Raw genomic sequence first — 20624 nt, forward strand, 5'->3', positions numbered from 1 at the left:
AATGTCTTTTAAATGTACAATAGAAAATGTCAGTCTGATGGACTTTTACTGGTATCAATTTATGTTTAGAAATAATTTCTCAATTTCAAAACAAATGTTTTTAAATCAATAACAAACACGGTAAATATTCCACAAATGCTAGAATCGTTTTTTTTTTTTTATAATATGGGCATTTAACACGTAGTAATAAAATACGCATTAATAAAACACGTGAAGATGAAACGTTAAAAGGAACGCAAGCAACGCGCTGCACAAACCTCTTGTTTGCATCTGACACGCGATTAAAACCATTTTCTTATGCGATGTGACTCGGTAATTGAGCAGAACCTCAATGCCTGAATTAAATAAATCAAAGTAACTAAATAAACACAATTTCTTCATTACGAAAAGCGTCTTACATATAAAACGGATAAAATGTAAACGTGTTTAAAACCTCGATCCGATTCTTCGTGAAACTCCAACAATCTGCGTTTCAACTCATTTTAAAACATGGAAAATTGCAAATAGGCACGTGACCATGCGGGACGTCTCTCCTTCAGACGGGACGGCGCTGTATGGCGGAGATGATGATGTCGCCGTACGGCTCGTCCTGTCGCGCCTTCACCTCTTTCTTGTCGATTCGCTCTGATAAAACACACAAGTTCGATCGAAATTAATCATATTCTATAATTGTTTTTAGAAAGAGAGCATGAGAGACAGACAAAGAGAGTGTCAGTCTGAAAGGCAGAGGGAGAGACAAAGAGATAGAGGGAGAGACAGAAAGATAGAGGGAGAGACAGGGACGGTATGTACAGTTGTGTAGTGATGTATTTTACCAAGCAGCCTCCAGAATGCCTGAGCGATGGCTCTGCGTTTGACTCTAGGGGGCAGTAGGGAGTGAAATGTCACGTCATCTGCACCCATAGCCGTTATTCTCCTGTCAGAACACAAGACTGTGGAATGAGAATCATACGCCTGGCATCTCATTGTTCTCATACATGTAACCAAATCATTAACAAGCTAACAAATTAAATATTCGTTCTCGTTCATCACAGAGACACTGATAATATTTTTTAACAAACTACTGGCTCTAAAACTGAAACAACGAGCCCACAGTAAACATGGTACACGTTACTCGAGAGGGTCGATGTCCATGGTGACCTCCTCCAATTCAGGCACCCTCTCCTCCGGAATATCCTCCAAACCGCCTACTGAGACAAGAACCGGAGACCTGCGGACATAAAAAAAACAACGCACCAAATCAACCTGGATCTTCAGTAAAACATCTGCATTTAGGGGAGAAGTGCAAATGCGCTACGTGGTCCACGTTACAGTCTCCCGCCTTCTTACCGTCGAGTCTCAGGAGTCTCCAGGGGTGAGATTTCTCTATCTGTTACCTCCATCACCAGAGAAGAAACTGGAAATAGCGATATGTCTGTGAGCATCATAACGTTGAGCTGAAATCAAAAGTTCTCGGTAATGAGCGAGTCTGACCTGGAGTATCGTAGCGTGAGACGCCGGACTCCACGATCTCTGTGGGCATCTGCGCGATTAAACAGAGGGAAAACATTTTGTGTTTATGTTTTTTCCAGTTGAACAAACATAAACTACTGACTGAAATACTGAAAATAACACAAGACACTGACTGTAACACTAAACCTAACACTAACCACTGACTGTAATAATAAAAATATCAAACTATTTACTACTAAACAAGAAATACACTTCTGACTGTTATATAGGAAATAACACAAACTACTGATTGTAATACTGGAAATAACACAAACTACTGACTGTAATACTGGAAATAACACAAACTACTGACTGTAATACTGGAAATAACACAAACTACTGACTGTAATACTGGAAATAACACAAACTACTGACTGTAATACTGGTAATAACACAAACTACTGACTGTAAAACTGGAAATAACACAAACTACTAATTGTAATACTGAAATTAAACACAAACTACTGACTGCAATACTGGAAATAACACAAACTACTGACTGTAATACTGGAAATAACACAAACTACTGACTGTAATACTGGTAATAACACAAACTACTGACTGTTAAACTGGAAATAACACAAACTACTGACTGTAATACTGGAAATAACACAAACTACTTACTGTAATACTGGTAATAACACAAACTACTGACTGTAATACTGGAAATAACACAAACTACTTACTGTAATACTGGAAATAACACAAACTACTGATTGTTGCTTTAAAAATCACCAAAACTACTGACTAACTCGAGGCTGTTTTGGATTTTTTTATCCGTACAGAATGTATGATTTAATCTTGTATAATAACATCGATGAAGAAACAGCACTTTTTTGCTAATAGTCTCCAGACCTTTGGAAACACTCCTCCCTTTCTAAACTCCCTGACCTCTCTGAGCTCTCCCTCTTCCTGCTCCTCTCGTCCTCTCTCCCTCTCTCGTACAGTCTCCAGATCCTCCTCTTCAGGTTCCCTGCGACGTCTTGAGGGAGGGATGTGAGGAATGACAGCGCCCTGATTCCACAACTCCCGAATCTCAGCTGGAAGGTCTGTGTGTGGAGGACAAAAACTTAAAAAAGATATATATATATGAGGTATCCGGCCTCAAGATTGCAAATGAAAACAGGACCATTGAGAAAATTAAAGTAACACTAAACATAAAGCGGAAACTACAGACAGAAAATAACCCTGCATACAGTAGTTCTGACAGTAAAACATACTAGAAAAAACTACTGACAAGGTACTAAAGTTAAAGTACTGCTTTACTGCTAAGTAAAAGTACTGACAAAAAAATTACTAATAGCAGCCAGAAACATAACGTATATCCAGTGTACTGACAAATAAAATAAATAAATAAAAGCTGACCAACTACTGACAGTGAAACTGAAAAAACTGACAGTGAAACTGGAACATCAGAAACTACTGACATTGAGGTTAAAAATATTACTGAAGTAACTGTAGTAACTTGACGATTTCATGTCGGTAGTTTTATGGTTGTTCAGTGTGTGAGACAGATGCTAAAGCTGGATGGTTACTCACTCATGCACGGGTTACCTAGGAGACCTTTTGCATTGCTCACTCGAAAAGGTGCTCTGATCAGAACGTCCTCCTGTGAGGGAAATCGCGTTTTCATGGAGCATCGTATCAGACGGTAATCATTGGACATCAAAACGTGATTTCTGCCATCTTACCAAAAGCCTGGTTTCAATGCTTGGATCATCAATCTGAGCTTGCAGTGCTTCCTGGGATATTTGTATTTCCTCATCCATAAAGACCAGCTGCCTCTTCCTCCTTCTTTGTCCCACTGCAGGGGCCTCTGGGACTGGGACGAGCTGGGACAAGGAGGACACAATTACTGACAGTGAACCCACACATAACTACTGGGACAGGAAAGCTGTAGGTTTCACTAAAACATCTAACAGGACATTTATAATAAAACTACTGATAAATCTAAATATGAAATAAAAATGATTGGCGATGGAGCTTAATAGCAGAACTACTGAAAGTAGACCTAAAAAAAAAAACATTGACTAAAATAAAATAACTACTGATAGTAGAGTTACAAATAACCTTAAACTACTGACAATTAAGGCACTAATAACCAAAAACTACTGACAGTGAAGCTACTTATAGTTGATAGTGAATCTACTAATAACACTAAAACTACAGACAGTGAAATTAAAAACAACTTAAAACTGCTAACAGTTAAGTTAAAATAACCTAAAACTACATATAGTAAAACTCAAACAACCTGAATCAACAGACAGTGAAGCTGCAATTACCGTATAACTACAGACACTAAAGTTTAAAATAACATAAAACTACTAATAGTGATGCTACAAATAGGCCTAAAACTACAGACAGTCAAGCTAAAATAACCTAAAACTACTTATAGTGAAACTCAAACAACCTGAATCAACAGACAGTGAAGCTGCAAATTACCCTATAACTACAGACACTGAGGTTTAAAATAACCTAAAACTACTGACAGTAAAGCTACAAATAGCCCTAAAATTATAGACAGTGAAACTAAAAACAACCAAAAACTACTGACTGTGAAGCTATAAATCGCCCAAGAACTACAGACAGTGAAACTAAAATAACTCTAACACTACTGACAGCACATCTAAAAATAACCTAAAACTACTTACAGTAAAACAGAAAAATATATAACACAAAAACTACTGACAGTGAAAATACAAATAACAGTAAAACCACTAATAGTGAAACTCACAATAATACAAACTACCGACAGTGAAACTACCCCCCCACACACACACACACACAAAAACGGCGGACAGTAAAACAAAAAATAAATAAAAAAATAACACTAAAACTACCAACAGTGAAACTAAAAATAACACTAAAACTACCAACAGTAAACCTAAAAACACCCCCCCACACACACACAAAACTGACAGTGAAGCTACACAAAACTTTAAACTACTGACATTGTAAATAAAAATCTGAAACCACTGACTGTACAACTACTTACAAGACTAAAACTGCTGAAAATGAAATGAATACTAATAAAAGTGTGGAATTCGAAAGGCAAACTACTGAGTACTGTAATTTAATAAAACAATAAGATGCACACTACTGACAGTGAAACTAAAAAAAATTGAGGAACCTTCTGACTTCAGTGAGGTATTAGTTTTTAAGAATATAAAATTCCTTGTGGAGGAAAATCAGTATTTTCCAAACCTCCTGAAGTCGAGGACTCTCTCTCCGGCGTTCCCTTCTGTCTGGACTCGGCGGGGACGGTGGAATAGGGATGGTCTCCGGGGTCCTCTCTCTGTGGCTTGGCTCGGGCATCACAGCAGGCAGCTCCATCTCCTCGAGCACAGACACGATGTCTCTGCTTGGCACTTCAGTGGTCCTGAGTGTGGATGAAGAAAAAATAATCACATTTTCCAAACAAAAAAAAGGACTTTCGGTCCAGATGTCTTCCTCTGTCTGATGTGGACGTACGGCTCCATGAGGAGGGTCGACCCCGTCAGATCCCTCATCCTCTCTATCTCTGCTGCTTCTCGCTCTCGCTCTCTCTCTTCAACTTCTTCTCCTTCTCTTTCCCTCTCTCTTTCTCTTCTCTCCCTCTGCCTTGCCTGTTCTGCCTCACGTTCTCTCTCGTCCTCACCTGGAGGGAAAAAAACGTGCCCTGACCTCCACCTGACCTCTACACTCCTTTATTCCTTCAACTTTTATTCATTCTCACCCTCGGGGAAATGATCCGGTTGCTCCAGCAGCATTTCGATCATGTCAATCTCCTGTAGCTCCGCCCCTTCGAACTGCAACCACAGCATGGAAAATTTTTTTTATCAACTATAGATTTCACTATAGCAAGTTGCCATGGCAACACTAATCATCGGCACCTCAGGCTCGTGCAGGATAACGGGCTCCTGCTCGGTCATCGTGATCGACTCCTGACTCGCTGTGATGCCTGAAAAAAAAGGGAAGGAAAAATAAAACAGAAAAAAAAATACAGAACAGGAAAGTCTGTCATCACATCTTGAGATGTTCGTGCTCACCTTCCAAAGGTGGAGACAGCCGACTCTCTGGAGAAACCACGCCCATTTCCTGAGCCAGCTGTCAATCAAGAGATAGATAGATAGATAGATAGATAGATAGATAGATAGATAGATAGATAGATAGATAGATAGATAGATAGATAGATAGATAGATAGATAGATAGACAGACAGACAGATGGACAGATGGACAGATGTTCACCTGCATGAGGCTACTTGGACTGGGCATACCAAACTCCATTGACCCGAAGAACGGATCCCTCGCTCCCTCCGTCTCCATCAGTAAAGCGAGAGCATCTGGAAGTGTTTGAGTTTGTCTGAAACAAAGGAACATAATATCTCCATAACTCCATAATATCTCCAGCTCACATGGAAAATACTGGAAGTAAGGAAGTAAGGAAGGATGGAAAGTATGGAAAAAAAGAAAGAACGAACGAAAGAGCAAACGAAAGAACGATTGAAAGAAAGAGCATGAAACAAAAATTAAGAAAGAAAAGTGCTATCTGCCCTCTTCTGCATGCACAAGCTCATGGACTCCCGTGATTGGCTAATGCCACTGTGATTGACAGAACAGAGAGCGCACATGCCCCTCCCACCCCAAGAGCACAGCTGACGGCTGTGGCATCATGACAAATCGAACTTGCGATGTCCGGATGAGACGAGCCGAAGTGGAGAGCGTTAAAGACGTATCATTTAGAGATGAGTGCAACCTCTGACCTGATGTCCTCGGGCAGCATGTCGATCTGCACCTGTACATGGTAACGGTGCAGTCGGTCGATGGCCCCCTGGATCTCCTCTGAGGAAGAAAAATGTTGAGAGACTAAGAGCCTGATCTTCATCAATGTAAAGAAAGAAAGAAAATATATAGTGGCTATAATGTATAGTGTAGATTTGTTGCCCTACACACACACACACACACACACCCAGGAGCAGCTGGCACTGGTGGTGGAAGACGAGCACGATGCCGTACTGCAGCTGAGAGGAGAGGTAGAGGGAGAAGCGAGGCCGAGGCAGACCCGCAGCCAGAGGAGGCACTCGCACCAACACGTAGTTCATGATGTCAGTGCTGCAGGGTTACGACACATAAAAAAACACAATCCAGAATCCCTCAGCGCTGTGAGATCAACTATATTATATGCGCTACATAGACATAAGTACTGGGACACCTGTATGTGCTTCTTTGACAAACCTTCACCAGAACCTGACTTTACTAACACCCTGGTGGATGAAAGAACCTCCACAAGTGTCCACAAGATCTAGTGGAATATCTTCCCAGATGAGTGGAGGAGGTTATAATTAAAAGCAAATGGGGACTAAACGTGGTTTGGGATGTTTTTACAAAAGAAGGGCGTGTCAATCTTATGCTCAGGTGTCCACAAACTTTTGGCCTGTACAAAATTCTCACCATGTGCTCTGAACGTTCACCTTGAGCAGATCACGCCGGTTCATCTTTCTGGCCTTTGTAGCCGCCAGCCTGAGGAGAATTTCACAGACACACACACAGACACACAGACACACAGACACACACACACACACACACACACACACACACACACACACACATTCACTCTGTATCAGGAGGCGTCATACTATTAGATTTGTTTAGCTGGTTATTGCGCCCTCTGTCGGTTATGTAGGTTATTGACGCACAGCCTGATGAGGCCAAAATAATTAATTAATATTATCTTCTCATTTTAAAAAGCAAGACGGAGATAAAAAAAAAACTACAATTTACCTTTAATATTCAAGTAAATATTTCCATTTTAATATATACTCAAATGATTCATCTTTATTTTTAATCATTGTAAAAACTCACCATATTGTAGCGAAACATCCAGTTCTGTGATTAAGCACATTGGGGTAATAAAACATTATTTCGAACTTAATTTAATGCCAGATTTGATCAAAAATAATGGCTAAAAACAAACCCTCGCTCGACCCTAGCACCAATAAACTCAAACTTTAAATGAGTTGGACAAGTTACGCGGAACGCGTCTCTTTTACACATTAAGTGCACTAAAAAGGTCGCTTGTTCTCGTTGCTTTATATTCTGTTATACTGCACTTATGTAGGGAGGACTGCACTATTTGGAACGCGGCCACCGATTATGAACTCTCTCCAATCGTTCGGGACGGACAGATCATCCAGCCAATCGTTAACGCCATCCTTCGGAACGCGACAGATGATTGGTCTAGTCTGGTTGCCATAGCGATATTGCCATGGCGCCGCATCTTCTAGGTCTATATAGTAGAAAAATATAGATAGTGTCCTAAACGCCTCCCTATTCCCTATAAAGTGCACCCTGGATCGAGGGTACTTGATGTGTACGGTGTTTGGACACTACCTATTACACAACTTTAATTAATATATTAAATATACAAAGATTGTACATTATTAGGTTTCCCTACAAAATAATGATTTGCTTATTACATTCTGATAAATGTGTAATAATGCATGCATAGTGTTTATATACACTATGGTCTGCGCACCAGTCACCATCTCATCTACATGTGCTAACTGGTGACCTCAAACCTGGAACCAGACAGTTATACAGAATGTATATAGAAAATAAGGGACCTAAACCTTTTCCAGAATTACATTCAATCTGGAATAAGATGTTCAACTGTCACCTCTTCCCTCAGCCTGGCTTCCACTTCTCTTTCCCATAACTTCATGGTGTGACTGATCAACTTTATTCCCCTGTAGTTACTGCAGGTCTGCACATCTCCCTTATTCCTAAAGATCAGTACCAGCACACTTCTTCTCCATTCTTCAGGCATCCTCTCACCTTCCAAAATCTTTAATCAACTTGATTAAAATCTCCACTGCATCTCTCCTACATATCTCCATGCTTCCACCGGTATGTCATCTGGTCCAACCGACTTTCCACTCTTCATCCTTCTAATTGCTGCTCTCACTTCCTCGTTACTGATCCTATCCACTTCCTGCTTCACCATCTTCACACCATCCAACCTTCTCTCTCTCTCTCTCTCTCTCTCTCTCTCTCTCTCTCTCTCTCATTTTCCTCATTCATCAGCTGCTCAGAAAATACTCCATCCATCTTCTTGTTCTCCTTATTTATCTGGTATTGTCTTGTATATAATGTTTTCTATAGGATGAATGTATAGTGTTGTTATTTATGTCTGTACTGTTGAGAGTCACCAACAGCTGGAACCAAATTTCTTGTGTGTGTCAACACACTTGGCCAATAAACTTCTATTCTATTCTATTCTATTCTATTCTATTCTATTCTATTCTATTCTATTCTATTCTATTCTATTCACAATTCAAGAACGCAGTACGTTTCGTTTAAACCCCGCGCCCTTCCCGCACTCACGTGACCCTCTTGGCTTTCCGTACTTTACGGCGGCCATTTTTTTATTCTATATAACGGAAAGCGCTCGGTTCAGTCCACTGTTTCTTCGGCGGTTTTTTTTTGGGTCGAGAATCCGTCACGATGTCCGGAGCAGCCAACGTGAACGCCATGAAGAAAGTCGTGCAGCAGCTGCGCTTCGAGGCGAACATCAACAGGGTGAAGGTGTGAAAGTTTGCTCGGTTCTCGGTGCTTGGATTCTAAGTTAGCGAAATGCTAACTCGCCCAGCCGGATAAGGGCGTAGGCCTGGGGTGTATCGAAGCGCGTCTAATCGCGGGGTCTGGATTCACTTTAAACATTTTTTTTTTTTTATCAAAATCCGATTATAGTTCATTATTCCGAGCACATCGTCTCAATGCTAAGATTATAAACGATCTTATCTTTGTAGCCAAGAAGCAAAACTGTTAGCCGAGCTAGCAATATTAGAGTTTCGGTTCAATAGATAACGCTGTTTAGCTTCCATAGCGCGAGCCTTGATTAGTTTATATTAAAAAAAAAAGCACTTACATAAAAAAAAAAGCAAACACTGTAATGTAGTATTGACCCCACCGGAAGTGACGTGTGTTAAAGGGCGCTGGTTTGAAGACGAATGGACTTTGATTTCCGGTTTCCTTTCTGCCTTGGTGGCTTTTCTGTTTCTACAACAGCAATGTTTTATTCCTCTTACACTACAGCAGGGTGTAGGTGTTATCAATAAAAAAAACTGCATTTAAACTGTAAATAACTGCCTATTGTTTATTTCCTGTTTGTGTTGTGGCAGCTGTAAACAGACGTGTCCTCAGCAGCTTTATTTGACTTTCTTTCCTTCCTTGAAATCGAAAAAACCCCAGCAAACCTTTTTTTAAAGAGCTGACACTGAAGACTCCTTCCCCGAATATAAACTGGATTAGCCGGCGTTTATAAAATAATCATTGACCGATCGGTACGGAGAATTTGGTGTCACGGAGTTGTAATGCTGTAGGTCTTCTTTGTTTTGTTCCTTGTGCTGCAGGTGTCTCAGGCGGCAGCGGAGCTCCAGCAGTTCTGCATGCAGAACGCTCCCCAGGATCCGCTGCTCACCGGCGTGTCCTCCAGCACCAACCCATTTAGGACGCAAAAGCTCTGCTCTTTTGTCTGACGCGTCCTGTCGACTGGTCAGAAACACTGTTGTTTATTACAAAATAATCTTAAAAAAAAAAAAATGTATTACCCTTTGGCAATGAATTAGTGGTTCAGGAACCATAATAGAGAGACGTAGGGTCAGAATAATCCCGATCACCCGGTCCAGATTAAAACCTCATCGCCTGGTTCATATTAAAACCTGTTCTGTTTATATTTGACATGGACACGTCATGGACCAAACACCAAGGAGTGGTGGTAAAATGTCTAAATTGCACCATCTTTTTGATTTGTAATTTTTTTTTGTATTTAAAATTAAGAATAAACCTGAAATATAATCATTTTGGGTTTCTACAAATTCTGCAGCTAGTAAGTTTTCATTAAGGTTTGAGCTCCTTAGCAGGAGATCTTTGACTCGCTTCCTATTTGAACATGTGCCACTGCATCCAAAGACAATTGTGTGCCTTCCAAATGGTACAATTGTGTGTTCATATAGTTTATATTTTTCTGTTTCAGGTCTTGTTTCCTGTGGCATTTGATTCCAAGAATCCGATTCTGCCGTAACCTACAAAATAAAACAGCCAACTGCCCTGTAAACGTGTTCTCATACACACGCAGGGCATCAAATCGCTCAAATAAGTTCCCTCACACTGGATGTTCCACGTTTTTGGAGCACAAACTCTGAACCCCACATTACTATTAAAACGTGTAAAATTTGTTTTTTTTTGTTTGTTTTGTTTTAGTTTTTTTAACTCGTGACCACTGATTGTGTCATACGTGATCGTATGTGGGTCACAAATAAAATTCCCTCAAAGTCTCACAGCCACAGTCAAAAGACTTTTCTATTTCTTGTGGCAGAGCAGCAGCTGTTCTAATTTATTGTGCCTTTGTTTTTTAAACCGTGTGCTCATTTTCTATGCCTTTGCCTTCGGCCTTTTTTTGTACTGAATAAACCAGTGATTTATACACAATTTCGCATTGAAGTGTTTTGATTTTGAGGTGGGGGTCACGCAGAACATCACCACAATGTTCAGTTTGTTTTTCACATTCTAGAAGATCAGGAATTCGCCTAAGATCCGTGAATTGAATGTGTTTAAATGTGTTCTTGAAAAATAATCTGGTCAGAATAAACCAGGTAATGTGGTTAAAACTAATCTGATAAAAGCTACTGGCAAGTGAATCTGATACTTAGTCCAAAGTGATCAGATAATCTGGCTGGAATAAACCTGATCAGATAAATCTGAAATGAATCTGATTCTCTGGAGTAAATCCAATCCTCTAGGAAGGACTGATCAGATACTCTGATAATCTTGGTGAAATATATTGGATACCAAGGACCAAAAAAATCAGATAATCCTTTAGGAATAAATTATATACTCTGGTCTTTATTAATTTAATAATTTGGTTAGAATGATTGGATATTTGGTCAGAATAAGTTTGATATCTTGTGTTTAAAATGGCTACATCATTGACCAAGTGCTGTGATTATATCTTTATATGCATTATATACAAAAATAGGATTTTAAAAAATGTTTTTAATGTTAATTGAAAACACTTTTTTACTTTCAAATTTGAAAGAGTTGAAAAAATACAGTGAACACTGAAAGAAAAGAAAGAAAAAAAAACAAAACCTGAACATTCAGCTTGGAACTGAAACTTGGACCTTGGCCTTTGATCAGTACACATGATTCATGTAGATATTTGTTGGTTTACATAAATAAATAAATAGAAGTCATGTGAAATTCAAGAAATTCACTCATCGGGTGAAAATTAACGCTCCACTGAATGTGAAGAACTGAATGATGAACATTTGGAAAACATTTTCACAACATTTTCACAAAAACAGATCACATGATTCACAATAAGTACATTTTCATGAATTAAAAATCTTCAATAAACATTTTTCCACGGTCACAGGTTCTGTATATTTTAATTATCTATAAACAAGTTCTGGATCACGGAACCACAACTGGTTCAACTGTTACTTCCTCACTGACTTCTTTAAATACTTCACGGTCTCTTTAATGTTGTTGTCGGAGGTGGTCTTCACCAGGTGCGCCAGCCTCCTGAACCCTTCCGGAATTCCAGCGCCGGTCTTCCCTGAACACGGCTGAACGAACCAGTCCCTGTCGCTGAAGATCTTCCTCAGGTTAAATGCCTCCGTGAGTTCTGCTGCAGTCAAGGCTCCTTCTTTATCCTGCTTGTTAGCCAAAATGACTACAGGACGTCCTCGGAGGTGCTCGTTCTTCAGCACATGCTCCAGTTCTCGCCTTGCCTCGTCCAAACGCCTCTGGTCCCCACAGTCGACAGCGAACAGGATCCCGGCTGTGTCTTCGTAGTAACTTTTCCAGTACTTTCTCATCTTTTCCTGTCCTCCGATGTCCCATACAGTTAGAGTGATCTTCTTTCTGTTCTGCTTCGCTTCCATCATTTCCACGTTGAAGCCAATGGTCGGGACAGTCTGGAAGAACTCGTCGTACTTGAGTTTAAAGAGGAGCGTAGATTTCCCAGCTCCATCCAGGCCCAGGAGGAGAATGCGAGCATCGGGGAACTTCGATCCTTTCAGGCCCATGTGCAGGAACTCAAGCTTGCTGCCTTGTTTAAACAAAGTGTTGATTTTTCCTCCTCACTGGTTGATTTATTACCCATGTCCTAGCTCACTTATCACATTTTAGAGCTTTATGATAAGGCGAAGGGGTCAAAGTATTATGGTGACTCCCTCAGGAAGTGCTGTACATCTTATACTTCCATTACACGGCCACCATTAGCTCCAAAACATAGAACTCAATTGCCCAAACTATGTTTATTTTGGGTCCATTTCCTGCTTTACTTATTTATCGTGCATCACCACATACATTCCTTAATTATTTAACACGGTGGGCGAAAACCATCTCATGCTTGACATTTGTGTCCAAATTTAAACCAAAGACCCTGAATGGTTCTTTGGTTGGTTCTTTTAGAGCCAAAGGTTTTGTGGGGAGCCCTGATTGATTCGCTATGTAAAATCTATTTAGCCAAGAATTTCTCGAGGAACCTTTTTTTGAAGAGGTGTTTAGGCAGGAAAACATTTAGTCTCGCACTGAAATTATAATGTTTATGTCATTAATTCATACATTTATCACTCATCGTTTTAGGAAGCAAACTGGTAGAGAAAGTAAACTTCTCAAATTTCTTCAGGTTTGTGGACCAAAATTATCAAAATACACGTGTTTTTTTTAACCAAAAGATTCTTTGGAACCTGCCTGAAATTTTTCATAGATGAAAAGTTTTGTTGGATATAAATCTACATAAATTGACATACTACAATATTTTCATACCCAAAAGTCCTCAAATCATTTCCCAAGATTCCAAAGAAAGAAAGAAAGTAGAAAGGAATGAATGTTGGACTAATGACACTGTCGAATTCTGGTCCAACACTTTCCTCAACTCCAAAAATTAAAGGAATTAAAAAACAAATTCTTCACACTGGAATTAATGCATCACATGATTCCAGCCATGCACGTTTCCTCTCCTGGCCTTCAGGCCTGCTAGACCGCTACAGAAGCGTCATCACCGATGACATCACATGATGATCTTAAAGGTGAAACCAAAGTCTGTATTTTCATCCTTCTCATGTTCTTCCTCTGCTTTCCTCTGGCGTCATCCAAACTCCTCCAGCCAGGTCCTCGACGAAAACAAGCGCCGTACAGTTGCAGCTGCTTTTCCTGATCTTTCTTGGCGAGCTGCGCTTTCTTTGCTCCTTGGAGACACCCAGGCACCTCTTCAGGCGTGAAACGAGGCACATCCCGTTCTTGAAGACCCGAATAGCGGGGGTTATTTCGAAAGACCTGGTCAAGTCCTCGCACATCGATCCTGTTGATCCGAGGCAAAGCATTTGCGTATCGGTGGAAGATCTTAGACCACACTGACCCATATTCTTCAACAAGCTTGTTCTACAAAAGCCCAGGCGTCTATAAAGAGACCTCGTGAGCCGAGTGTGAGAGTGTGTATGTGTGTGTGTGTTCAGTTTTATACCGGTCCCTTGTAACTAATCATTGTGGTCAGTTCCAGTAACAGCACAGAGTGCGAGTGAGGACTTTCTATGAGTCGAAGTAACAGGAGTCGGTGCTGTGAATAGTTCAAATAGTTGGATCTACAACACAGGCACTATTTTGAGAAAACCCTCCTGACACTGGGGCCATGATGGAATGAGCACCACTGCCAGGAACCTAGTCATGAATCAACAAGAACTCTCAGGGATTTGGATGCACCGATTTGCATATAGATTTGTGGCTGTAATATCCATTATGTTACTTACCTAGCACTGTGTACACATTTTGTAGCCCTGTATTTTGATTAATACTTTTATTTTATTTACTTTGTTGCTACTGGGTAATTAATTATTTGTTATATAACTTGACCAGTTACATTGGGATTGGCAAATTGACCACTTTTTTTGTATTTTGCTTGGACTATACAGTGTCTTGCATAAGTATTCACCACCCGAGTGATGGGTGTAGCTATGTCTAGAAATGAGACCTGTTCAAGGGTAGTGGCAGCTCAGTAGTCAAGACTTGATCTGAAGGTAGGCGAGTTTAAATCCCAGCACTGCCAAGCTGAGGTCTTAAACAAGGCCCAACAAATGAGATAAATGTAAGTTGCTCTGGATAAGGGCATCTGCCAAATACTATGAATGTAAATACTTGACCTGTAAGCAGCAAGTTTTTTTGTTTTTGTTTTTGTTTAATGGACATTTGTATCACAATGAGTCCTGATTTAATTCACAGAACAAAACAGGAAGTGGGAGATTCGGAAACGCCGCCCTCTCTTGGTGTGGAGGTGTCATTGCCTGAGCTAGTGTGGCATCACTTCCTTTGAGATTGGGCTACAAGCCATATATGAGTGTATTGTAATAACTTCACTTCAGTGCACAGTTTTAAACCACTTTTAATCCAAAATAATGAATTAGAACATCTAGAGCTGTACCACACTTACCTGAACAAGCCAGAGCTTTAATCCGAATCTGACTGTGTAAACCGAATACGTTATTAAATCGTTGCCAAAACTGGTTTCTACCAAAAAAATAAATAAATCAGAAAGCCGAATGATTTCATTTATTCGATTTTAATCACCAGGATTCGTTTTTTTTTAACCCGAGCACTACTAGCGTTAGCAGATCAGAAGCAGCATCCATGTATTGTAGCCAAGACCCATATGATATGTTCAGGCAGAATTTAATATTTTTATATGAAATAAAAAAAATAGATGCATGATCAGTTGCCAGTTCACTGGGCGTTTCTCGGGTTAAATTAGAGGAAAAGATTGTCTGTTTGGCACGTCTGGGAAGAAAAAAAACGATATTCTTAGGAAGCATGTGTTTCTATAGAAAAGTTCTAAAGGAAAAAATAATAAAGCTCTAGTCTCCGTTCTTGTCGCTTTTGAACTTGACCACCATGACGGTGATGTTATCGGGGCAGCCGCGGTAGAACGACTGTAACACTATGCTCTTGGCGCCGAAGTGCGGCTCATCGAGGCGTTCGCGGACAAAGCGCACGGCCTCCTCGTTGCTAAACGCGTCCCACAGGCCGTCCGAAGCCAGGATCATGAACTCCGGCTGTAGTTTGTCAAGGTCGAAGGTCAGCACATCAGGGTCAGAGACCACCACGTTGAGGTTCTTCAGTGGATAGTCGCCCAGCGAGCGCGACATGGCCAGGATGCCCTGCACTCGCCACGAGCCGTTGAAGCTGATGAAGCCCCCTGAAAGAAAAAGGACATACACGTATAAAAATCACGATGATAAATCCTTCTACACACTTTCTCTCATTCTCACCTGCACGTTTGATCCGCTTGCGCTCTTTCAGCTGATAGGGTTTGTGGTCGTGAGATAAAGCCACGGCGTTACCGTCCTTATCGCACAAAACGCCCCGTGAGTCACCCACATTCGCTACCGTCAACTCTCGATCCGACAACAAAGCCACCAAACACGTCGTACCTACAGACGGATTTCATCCTATTCAGTCCATTTGCTTCTAAAACAGATTTAAAATCTTGTGCACTTCAAGATTCTTCAGGAGGTTCTTTTCCAGCTTACCCGCTTCCTCGTGAGAGGCAGAAAACTTTTCCACCATGTCCCGGTCTACAGCAAGGATACGCTGCTCCAGGATGGAGGCGAACGAAAGTTGGCTGTCCTTCTTCTCCCGCTCGGAAGCTTGCAGGTGTTGTCTCAGAGCGTCAGGCAGATGAGCCTTTACATAATCAGCTGCTGCCTGGAAACATGAATAAAAAAGTCAACCCTAAGCCTTCGATACCCTCAAATCTTTTTGCAATATATCCTTCCTGCGCTTTGAGAGCATCATCCTCTTTACCAACCTGAATCTTTCCTTTCTGTTTCCTTACACTGCATTTCACAAATCTCCCTGACGATAATGAAATCAGAGACGATGTAATATTTGTCTTTTTTTATATATATATATATATATATATTTTTTTTTTTAAAGAATCCTTCAGTCCTGGCTGCAATTTTGTTCCACCTCCTAAAAATACATTGTAGATTTTATATATATATATATATATATATATATATATATATATATATATATATATATATATATATATATATATATATAAAACAATCTCAATGTTACTGGTGAACAACAATGGATTTGGGAAAGGTATGACCTGAAGTGACCTTTATACACAAATCACACCGTCTGGATCTGCTTTAAAATTGTTCATGTGATGCCATTTTATTTTCAAATCATGCCAAATTGTAATAATGGTTCACCTTAATGGATTTGAAAAAATGCCATGTGTCCACCTGCACCTGGTCTCACCTCTCAGGAGCGTAAAGCAATCTTGATAGCTCATTTGAGAAGTGTGGGATACATACGAGCATATATACAAATACAGTGCGAGTCGCATGCCATGCCATAAGCAGACGGCTTCAAGTTTGCACAAGATGACCAGCTGATGTCTTCTGAGATCTCGTCCTCAAAGAGTTCACATGCCATTCTACAAGACTCCACATCCATCGAATGATGTAACATTTGAAAGTCCATCTGCCGGTTATTTATAACCCAAGTGTTTGTGTGGATCTCATATTTCCACGCACGTAGCCTCGACTTCTTTTCCAGAATCAGCCGGGCCAACTTTATTCAACACACATGACGGTATTCAGAAGATATTTCTGGATATTAATTATGTGATAAATGTACGGACAGAGGTCCTGGAATGGTAGTTTCCATTATTAATGGTTTCCAATAATAGCGAGGATTCAAATCAAGCCATTTATCAGAGTTTTTTTTTTTTTAAGCTGTTTGGAAAAAAAATACCAGGCTCCTGACATGAGTGATCGGTCATTTTGTAACTAATGTAGGAGAACGTATTTATTTTACAAATCCTACTGCTTTTTAAAGAGCAGCAGAGAAACAGAGCATTACAGTGATAGATGAATGTTTATTCTCATTCATTAGATTTTATGATGTTTGACCTTTTGACACAGCATTATGCGAGACAATTCTTCAACAGGATTGCTAATTCCCTAAAAGGGAAAGTATGAGGGACCTGAAAAACAGCTGGTAATTTATTTTACCCGGACCTCTGAATTCACGAAACTCGGTTTTGTGAGCCAGTAAAAAACATGAAGGTGAAACTGTGGTCTCTTTGGTTGGAGGAAGAAAAACTTTTTCCTGGAAGACATCTTGCCATCTTATCCACAGACACAAGATCAGAGCCTTTAGTGCAAATACTGTGAATTTAAACATGGCCGACTCTGGGCACATGAAGACTAATTATTCAACTGCATTCATATGATGGAACATTTTATCCAGAAGACAGAGACAAAATACAACACAAGCATAAAACTGAGCAATTAAGGGTTAACTGCATTATACTGAAAACTCAAAACAATCTCAGTATTGCCACCATTAATGCCATCTTGGATCAAAAAAAATAAATTACTAAACCTCCCTCCGCTAACATTATGTCCATTTTAATAAATTGTTCAAAGCTTTTGGGCGGAAATGCGATATATTTTAAACTATGACGAAGTTGACAAGCTGACATTCGGTGCCACCCAGATGAGGACGGGTTCCCTTTCGAGTCTGGTTCCTTTCGAGGTTTCTTCCTCATGCTGTCTAAAAGTGTTTTTTCCTGCCACAGTTGCCACTCATTAAAGATAAAGTTATAAGGAACAAACTTATAGGCAATAAACTTACACATGAATTTAATAATTTCCAAAGCTTGATGGCTCTACATCAACCTACGTGATTGAGAACATGCATAGTCTTTGTAACATTCCGGCTTGTGAGTTTATTCTTGTAAAACAATGTGGCATTAGGGCTCCGTCTCTCAGCGGACGATATCCACAATCTCAGCAACATCTCAGAACAGAGGGTAACTTTAAACTGATAAATATCTAGAATGGAATGAATGCTGAGCATCTGGTATAATCCCTAGAGGAACTAAGGGTTTGGAGGCCTAGAAGCAGATGGTTTTAGAGACTGGGGGAGGGAAGCTATGAACAAATACGATTGTCTAGGGATTTCACTGGCTCTCAGATTAGCTCGTTTAAGTGAAGGCATTGTTCTCCGAATGAGACTTTGGCTCTCTGTGATTATCTGAACAGATTGATCAAAAGCGGGATCCGAAGTCTGTGCGCTTTGAACCAGAGGTCGTCAAGTGGTGGACTGAGATTCGGATCAAAACCCGGGCACAGAAAAGTGTACGTTAATTTTCTCTCCAAGTTTAAAACAGATTTCTAATCTGTATCTGTGAGTGTTTGGCATTGGTCAACAATGATAATCGCCAGTACAAATCCAAACATAGCCACTTCAAATTGTCTTATTTATATCTATGACCTAGATATGATCAAGATTTAAAAGGCCACCGTTCATGTCAAAACAAGGACATTCATGTAATTGGACCTTCACAACTTTTACTTGACTACATTGTCAACCCTTGATAACATTAAAGCGCAGTTTAAAGTGAAGCAGATGTTACAGGATATGAAAAGGGTAATGCAAATGTTTTAATGCATACGGTTGTGATATTTAATCTTAACTCTGAAGCATCTTGAGCAATAATTTTGACTCTTTTCCTATGAAGACTGAGAGAAAATGATTAGACAAAAAAACTTGTATCCCTGGGGATGAATGGCCCAAAGCACCACCTGATCCACACATCAGTACCAATGTGTGTCTAGGGTCATGATGGATGATTCCTTGTGTGTATTACTGTACAGGAACCTCATTCATGTGTGTCATATATGCGGCATAAACATTATCCTTTTTTTATTTACCTCACCACCATGTCCATCAAAAATGGCAAATATGGATGGGTGGCTCCTGTTGGCGAGGTCGGTGAGCACCTCGAAGCGGTCCTCCATGTGGTCCCTGCGGCCTTGGATGGAGTACACGGCCACGTTGTGACTCTTGAAGCCCCAGGTTTTGGAGAACTCGCCATCCATCACGTGCAGGCCGCCGCCGTTCACGTCCTGCATCATCATCATCTCGGCCACTTTGCCCTTGACCATCTTGACCGCGTCGCGGCTGGACCTGACGATGGTCTTCACCTCGTCTGTGTGAAAAAAGTAGCTCCATAGGGCCAGGCTGATGCACAAGAGAAACAGCGTCTCCGGTCGGAGCAAGAAATAACGCATGATGCGACCCAAGAGAGACAACAGCGTCATTACGTCTCCTATCATCACACTGACGACTGTTCACTCATAACACACACACACACACACACACACACACGCACGCTTCAAATCACTGCCATGATGCAGAATGGGAAATCCCAGGAGCTCCGACGCTCTGCTGTCATCCCCGTGTCCTTGGGAAGGAAACGCGCTTTTTACGCACCGCAGTTTCTCGGATCTTGGAGATGCTGCGAATGATGCGAGAGATGTCTGTAAGAAAAAAAGAGAAATCCTACAGCATGTAATCAACAAGCAATACTGCAAATCGAGACGAAATATATCCAATTATCTCTATTTCTCTTTGCAATAATGTCCCGGTTCGTTCTGAGGAACCCTGTTCAGTGCGCATTTATTCCAACAATGGGGATAAAGTGGCCTGTGCGGGGTGCGGACCACACCATCCTCCAAACTCTGACACGTGGAAGGCCAAAGAGGTCCAAACCAGGGCAGACTAGTATCAAATGGACCAGAGGAGATGTGTTCCAAGGGTCCATAAACACCAGATACGCGTCTGTGGATCATTTGGAACAGGGCCGCGAAAAGAAAGAATTGAAAAAGAGTTTATGTTCAGCTATTAAATTTGAATGTTTATTTACATTTGAATGACTTTCGCTGTTTGCATGGTGTTTTGTTAAAAAAACATACAAAATTTTTCGCCAATTTGTTCCACAATCGTTTTAGCTGCAGTATATTTTTTTGCCATCAATAAATTAAGCTCCCTCTGATTCTGCATTATGGTCTGTTTAATATTTAATATATATTTAATGAAATCATATAATTTGTATAATACTGATAATATGCACGTTATTGGGTGCGAAAGTATGCGGACCCTCCACGTAACATGGATAGCCAGGTCGGTGAAGAACTTGTTGGGAACCACTGCTGTTTTTATTTCAAGAAAAAAAAAAAAGGAAAACAGCAGTAACACCACCAACAACAACAACAACAACAACAACAAC

The 20624-nt window shown here is 40.5% G+C and overlaps 4 protein-coding genes across 4 annotated transcripts; 1 reads left to right on the forward strand and 3 right to left on the reverse strand.

Annotated features, from left to right (window-relative positions):
* Positions 1-6: 6 nt before the first annotated feature.
* Positions 7-8831, reverse strand: LOC310726103 (uncharacterized protein). Its single transcript, XM_083541333.1, has 18 exons — positions 7334-8831; positions 6923-6991; positions 6441-6583; positions 6235-6313; positions 5720-5834; positions 5520-5577; positions 5364-5431; positions 5207-5279; positions 4963-5128; positions 4696-4870; positions 3183-3323; positions 3031-3100; positions 2383-2540; positions 1474-1522; positions 1330-1396; positions 1115-1210; positions 816-916; positions 7-624 (listed from the first exon to the last, which is right to left on the reverse strand). Exons 1-18 carry the CDS (start codon positions 7387-7389, stop codon positions 536-538), a joined length of 1773 nt encoding a protein of 590 aa, XP_083397459.1. The 5' UTR covers positions 7390-8831; the 3' UTR covers positions 7-535.
* An 87-nt stretch (positions 8832-8918) lies between these two features.
* Positions 8919-10960, forward strand: gng5 (guanine nucleotide binding protein (G protein), gamma 5). Its single transcript, XM_083541362.1, has 3 exons — positions 8919-9055; positions 9883-10024; positions 10506-10960. Exons 1-2 carry the CDS (start codon positions 8975-8977, stop codon positions 10006-10008), a joined length of 207 nt encoding a protein of 68 aa, XP_083397488.1. The 5' UTR covers positions 8919-8974; the 3' UTR covers positions 10009-10024; positions 10506-10960.
* On the reverse strand, positions 10524-13784 carry arl14 (ADP-ribosylation factor-like 14). The gene has a single exon (XM_083541360.1). The coding sequence runs from the start codon at positions 12559-12561 to the stop codon at positions 11971-11973; it is 591 nt and encodes a 196-aa protein (XP_083397486.1). The 5' UTR covers positions 12562-13784; the 3' UTR covers positions 10524-11970.
* A 1113-nt stretch (positions 13785-14897) lies between these two features.
* Positions 14898-20093, reverse strand: ppm1la (protein phosphatase, Mg2+/Mn2+ dependent, 1La). Its single transcript, XM_083541349.1, has 4 exons — positions 19267-20093; positions 16060-16234; positions 15799-15960; positions 14898-15725 (listed from the first exon to the last, which is right to left on the reverse strand). The coding sequence occupies exons 1-4, from the start codon at positions 19669-19671 to the stop codon at positions 15385-15387; spliced, it is 1083 nt and encodes a 360-aa protein (XP_083397475.1). The 5' UTR covers positions 19672-20093; the 3' UTR covers positions 14898-15384.
* Positions 20094-20624: the final 531 nt, after the last annotated feature.

This window comes from Silurus aristotelis (assembly GCF_946808225.1).
Source record: "Silurus aristotelis genome assembly, chromosome: 5".
Classification (NCBI taxonomy): domain Eukaryota; kingdom Metazoa; phylum Chordata; class Actinopteri; order Siluriformes; family Siluridae; genus Silurus; species Silurus aristotelis.